Source organism: Malus sylvestris, chromosome 6, assembly GCF_916048215.2.
Source record: "Malus sylvestris chromosome 6, drMalSylv7.2, whole genome shotgun sequence".
NCBI lineage: Eukaryota > Viridiplantae > Streptophyta > Magnoliopsida > Rosales > Rosaceae > Malus > Malus sylvestris.
Window position 1 is genome coordinate 30,070,098 of NC_062265.1, and position 6,229 is coordinate 30,076,326.

Sequence of the window (6,229 nt, forward strand, 5' to 3'; positions counted from 1 at the left end):
ATCATATGCCATTGCAAAATCCAAGATAGCTTCCTCATCCTCGTCTCTCTCCCCAAAACCATGGCCACCATGAAAACCTTCATAGTTGCATGTCTCCTTGCCCACGTGTCCATTTAAATCTCCTCCTATAAATAACTTCTCCGTCTGAGCAATTCCTTGCACCAAGTCTCCAAGGTCTTTCCAAAATTTCTCCTTCAAACTCGTATCTAACCCTACTTGAGGTGCGTACGCACTAATCACATTGATGAGTTCTTGTCCTATTACAATCTTGATTGCCATGATTCTATCTCCTACCTTCTTGATATCTACAACATCTTGTGTTAAGGTCTTGTCCACGATGATGCAAACACCGTTTCTCGTTCTATTTGTGCCCGAATACCAGAGTTTAAACCCTGAGTTTTCTAGATCATTTGCCTTAAGACCAACCCATTTAGTTTCTTGTAAGCACATAATATTTATCCTTCTCCTCACCATAATTTCCACTACTTCCCTAGATTTTCCCGTTAGGGTTCCTATATTCCACGTTCCTAAACGCATTCTACTTTCTTGAACTCTACCCTTCTGTCCTAGCTTCTTCAACCTCCCCCGTCTAATAGGATCAAAGTACTTCTTTTGTGTGTCCTGTGTAAAGTTGATAGGAGCATATGCTTCCAAATAACTTTGAGTGGAGTCGTTCGAAAAGAAGTTTCTATGACCCCCTTGCTCATTTAACACTGCATCCGGGCGCCGATTAAGATACAACAACCTTTGCTCACTTATCACTGTGCTCGGGCCACACAGCGCGCCACTTACAGGTGACGCCCTAGCTTTAGCGCGATTTCGTTCTGGATTCATTTTCATAAGAATTTACGTAAACTAGGAGTGCCGGCTGTTGACTACCTGACGCCCTCCTCCTCCTCCTTTATCCGGGCTTGGGACCGGCAATGTAAGATAAACTTACACAGGCGGAGTTAAATAGAAAGATGCAAATAATCACCAAAAATGCAAATTACATTCAGACTGCGAACTGATTCAGCATTTGGCTCTTTCTTAACAACCACCATGAAAAGCCCAACAAGCATCAAGAGAAAATTCCATAAACAAATTCATCAAACCATCAAAGCCTAAGATAGCTTTTGGAAAAGCACTTTAGGATTCAGCCTTTGGGCAACTTATTTTATATGTCAAGTTGTCAACATCTTCTTCTACTATCTCAACTCATCCATGCATATTTTACTTCTGTAACTCTTGAGTTCAACTTTTGAATGATATTCAGGTAGGTGTCCCAAGGTGAAGAAATCTGCACCGAGAATGCAGTGTCAATATAACATTTAACGAAATGAAAAAAATGGATTCCTGAATCCCGATGTTAAAAAACAGAAACATACGTGTATTCCTTGTGCAAATATATTAACTTAAAAAGCGTACATGACAGACGTAGATATACGAGTAGTACCTGAGATTAAGGTATTTAATGAGATGACCTCAAGACTACTAATAGCTCACTTCCTCTTCTTGTATCTCAGTTGTTGAGCCCAGCAGTGAGCTTCCATTGATTTGCTCCGGTGCACCTCCAGATTCAGCTATCTTTGTTATCCTCTGCAACTCATCGGTCCCTTGCGATGGGCCATCGGTCACTTCTGATGGATGTGCAAAGGGCAGATCGTTACCCAGCTGTTCTTTCTGCACTGGTGGTTTTGGCCGTCGGATGGCTTCAGCTGCTGCTGCCATTGCAACTGGGGGTGGCTGGGGAGGAACCCATGTACGCTGAACTGGCTGAACTGGTTGCTCTCTAGTTCGTATGCCATATGACCCTCCATTGACTTCATTTTCTATCTCAGTAATTCTGGGATTTTTCCGCTGCTGCTGCTGCCACCGCGACACTGTACTGTCACCGTTTGACAGATAATTGAGCCCATTGTCCTGAATGCTAGAATTCAAACCTTCACTGCTTACTTGAGACTGAAGTACTTGGCTCGAGTTGTTTTGGGCCTGACCAACTTCCCAAGGCTGCCCCAGAAAACAGAAAGTAAAAAATCATTTCCAAGTATCAAAGCATGAAAACTGAATATTATTTACACTTAGTGGGAAAAGGCTTTGTTGTTGTTGTTGTTGTATACAAGTAATTCTGGTAACATTCCAAGATAATCTTTACGAATATGGTAAAATGAAACCATTTTCCTTTCTTCCAGAATCCAGATTTTGAAGGACATGCTTCTTAAATGATCCAACAAAGTTTATTAATCTGGAGTGTTTGAATCCTCATTTTAACCCACTGGAAACCAAAAATTGGTAGCCCAATTTCAAGTAACTGGCTTCAGAGGGGGAAACTATTATTTTCTATAGCTAAAATGATTTAATGCACTCAATGAGTCTACATTAATCCATAACCAGTTACTGCTTCCTTTTACTGAACGGAGAAAGAGGAGAAGATGAAAAACTCTCAAAAGCAATACCTTAGCTCTAGGTGCCAAGCGAGGATTTGATAGTTGCTGATTAGGGTTAGGGGGTGAATCATCAATATCCTGCATATAATCCAGAATGACAAAGAATTAGCATTTAATAATAAATAAAAAAACAGATTTTAATATGAAAAAGGTTGAAAGAGTTTACTTTGACATTAGGAGGTTTCTCCCCTCTTTGTACCATGGCCATGATCTGCATTATAATAAAAGTTAAAAATGCGGTCAAGAAGTTAAATACATGATAATACTCTGGGGCCATAGATCTACAATTTGCAAACTCAATTTGCAGTTGGAATGATAAAGACTACCAGACAAGCAACGGGTTAAAAAATTTCAAAGTGGCCTGAAACGTAATTTTCAATCTCATCAACTTATAATTTTTTAGACCTCCTGAATCATGCATGATTCATCCATTCTAACCTTAGATTTGGCTACTCTTAATAACAAATTCGCGAGAGTTAAAGAGTAAACTAATAGCCCCTCGGAAATCCCATAAACCAGCTCTTTGAATCTACTGTCACTGGATGACAGTCCAAACACAAGTTGAGAGAAACATAATAGTATTGCTAGATTATTTAATCAAATCGAGTTTATATGTTCTCAGAACTCCTTCAAACATTATATGGGTTTTAAGGATAAAAGAGAAGCTCTAAATAATAGACCCATGTACTACACACCATTTCTTATGATAACATTTCCAAGCAATGGAAAGGCCATATAAAATTACTTACGTCCATATAAGACTTTGGGTGAGGTGCAGCAGATGGTTCCATAGATGCAGCAGCAGTGGAAGATTGTACTGTACAGAGAAAATTGAAACAATATGAAGCAGAAATCAATATACATTAGAAAGATTAAACAATCAGAAATTTGACAATTGATTAGAAAATAATAACCTGAGCGCACGTCATACTCTGCCTTGCCATTCACATATTGTTGCTGTAAAACAGACATGATAACAGATTTTTAGAATAGATCTGGATATCATATTTCTATAGCGTTCCAATATCAATAAGAATTTCAAATTTATGCCTACTGTCAGATGACCTTTGAATTTGTGATAGCGATGCGATTGTCTTCATGATCAACAAGAGAGGTTCTTGAGGCTTTTGTTTCTCCTGATGGTTAGGGCGAAATCAAATAATCATCATCAGATTCCAATGTACAAACAAGAAGTTTCTGGTTGCAAACAAATGAGATGCAACTGTTTTTTCGGCAGAACTATCAATTATAGCCACTTGATTAAACAATAAAGTATTCCTAGTACCTTCCAATTTCCGTATGGAATTGCTCATTGACTTCATTTCTTGCACTTGCACATCTAACAAACTCATGAGTTCCACGAAGTGTTTCCTCTCTGGCCCAAGTATAAACCATGGTGCAGCAATCATGAAAAGGTAATACTCATCAGTATAAGAAACAACAATGATAACAAAATATAAATTCAATCAAGACAGAGATAGGTTACGATGATTGGTGAAAGAAGATCACAATCCCACCTTCGGTCTTAGAATTCAGCATTTCCTGGATTACTTTTGCCACATCTGATGCTGCAGCTGCGGCTGTTTTAGCAGCTGCCGCAGCTTCTTCTGCTGAACTTGGTTTCATATCAACTTTGTTTTCAACGTCATTCTCATCTTCCAATACAACCTTGCGTATCCAAGCCTTCAATCTAGGAATAAGAGATTTCTAAAACAAGGAACATGTTATTAGACAGCAATCAAGTTGGAACTATAGAGTGACAGAAGTCCTATGGTAAACTGGGTCAAGAAGCATATAAAAGCAATATAACATGAAGGACAAAATTAACATGTCATGATTGTAGAAGATTGAGTACAAATACCTTAATTAATACAGCTGCTCCACAACCAGAGAGTGTTAGGAATCCTATGGCAAAAACGGCATCAAACCAGCGAAATTTATACCCAGATAATGCACCCACAGGGGAAATGACTTTAGTGGGAGCAGTGGGTGACGGCTGCAAAGTTTGAGTTGTATTTTGTGCCTGAACATTTGACAATGTCTTCACCTGTCCATCTGCTACCAAAAAGCATATACAACCAAACTTATACAAACAGTTAACAACTTGACAAACTCAGTTCAAAACCAAAATACCAGGTTTTTGTGACGGCGTTACCTTGATTTCCAGTAGTTGCCTGCGTACCTGAAGGTGGGTCCTGAAATTTGCAAACAAACAATTTCAAACACGAAAAACAATGACAATTAACAATTAGCTTGAACACCAAGAATCAATCACTTACAGGCACACGCCGAAACGCTTCATCAATCTCTTCTTTTGTGAGACCCTTCTTCTCGAGAAAAGACCGTCTGTAAACAACAGGAGAGCCCCTAACTTTCGGGTGCGAAAGGAATTTCACAGCATTTTGCACTTGTTCCTCCCTCATTGGTTCGGAATTCACAAACACCGACGGTGTAGAACTTTGCTTAGCAGGGTCAACCCCAGCATCTTGCTGACCCTCAATTGTGGGTTGAGCAAGCCCTGCTGCTCAAGTTAACAACCACAATTATAATTTTCACATAAATTAGACTAAAGCTAATTTTGCAAGAAGTGTGATTTTTTTTCATAGACCATCAATTTATTCAATTAATCAAACAATAATCACAAAAACCAATCTCCAGGTTTTTATTCAATCAATTCCACCAGGAACTAAATTTCCCTAAGCAAATTATTCAGTAAAATAACAAAAATTTACATAACTAATAGAAAATTCAAATTGTTCAATCAATTTCCAATTGCATAACTTCCTCAGCAACTATATGAACAATAAACAAGAAAATTAAAGTAAAAAAGAAACAAATTTGAGAAAATAAGAGAGAGAGGGAGAGAAATGGCACCTGGGTTCTTCTCTTTGTCCTCCATCCTCCAACTGAGTCACTCAGCACAGAGAGGAAAAAAAAAAAGTACCAGAAACAGTGAAAAAAAATGGAAAAATAATCAACAAAACTGAATAAAAAGCTTGCAATTAACAATTAAAATTGTGAGATTTTGATCAAGAAACAACTTACAGGAGACGTTGGAAATAGTGATGTCAGCGGAGAGCTAAGGTGGGCTTTTGCTCATCCCAAAGCACCTTGCTTTTCGGAAGGAAAGAGAGAAAGTCTGAAACTTTGCGAGGGGAGATTTGCTGATGCAGATAATTGTGTTTTTCCATCGGCTGCGGTGCTTTGTGGGAGTATGGGCTTTTATTTGGGCTTTGCATTATGGGCTGAATTTATTTGGACCCACTATGGGAAAGAAGGGCCGAAGAAACTCTTGGCCCAAGCCCAAGGTTTTGGGGCTTGTTTTTAGTTGTCTTTTGTTGCTTGGGGCTCCTTTATTAATTCTTTCTCCCGGCTTTCTTGGAACTGAAATCCAGACTTCCTGTAAGAGGATGGTATGATGGTTTATTACAGGTTTTGGGGATATGAATTGGATGAGCATATGGATGAACCGGAATATGGATAGCGTAGTGTTTCGACCCAGTACGAGGACCATTATGAGACTTTTGAGATCCGGGGCGATCTAAAAAATGTCTCTAACTTCATATAAGAAACATTATTTGTTTTCACATGTAAGATTTCGATAAAGTTGTACTTTAGAAAAATACTTCAAACTCAATCATTTAGATACGGAAAAAGCTAATTTATTTTGTATTGAGAGAAGGGAACCGAAAAACCTCGGGCTTACAAGTAGATAGATTATGAGTTTTTTTTTTCCCTTCTATCTGAAATTTTAAAGTGTTTTTATATAACTCGTGATGTGTTTTTTCTTATTTACTATATCA

The 6,229-nt window shown here is 38.4% G+C and overlaps 1 protein-coding gene across 3 annotated transcripts; it reads right to left on the reverse strand.

The window, feature by feature from the left end:
- Window positions 1-969: 969 nt before the first annotated feature.
- On the reverse strand, window positions 970-5,621 carry LOC126626186 (peroxisomal membrane protein PEX14-like). 3 transcript variants are annotated; one of them, XM_050295419.1, is made up of 14 exons: window positions 5,472-5,621; window positions 5,301-5,332; window positions 4,706-4,944; window positions 4,582-4,621; window positions 4,288-4,484; window positions 3,944-4,133; window positions 3,712-3,801; window positions 3,492-3,562; window positions 3,341-3,383; window positions 3,176-3,243; window positions 2,593-2,637; window positions 2,436-2,504; window positions 1,436-1,989; window positions 970-1,279 (listed from the first exon to the last, which is right to left on the reverse strand). In XM_050295419.1, the coding sequence occupies exons 2-13, from the start codon at window positions 5,323-5,325 to the stop codon at window positions 1,474-1,476; spliced, it is 1,593 nt and encodes a 530-aa protein (XP_050151376.1). In that variant the 5' UTR covers window positions 5,326-5,332; window positions 5,472-5,621; the 3' UTR covers window positions 970-1,279; window positions 1,436-1,473. The 3 variants fall into 3 exon arrangements, with proteins under 3 accessions (XP_050151376.1, XP_050151375.1, XP_050151374.1); XM_050295418.1 differs by having other exon boundaries at window positions 4,288-4,481; window positions 4,706-4,947; XM_050295417.1 differs by having other exon boundaries at window positions 4,706-4,947.
- Between the last annotated feature and the right edge of the window lie 608 nt (window positions 5,622-6,229).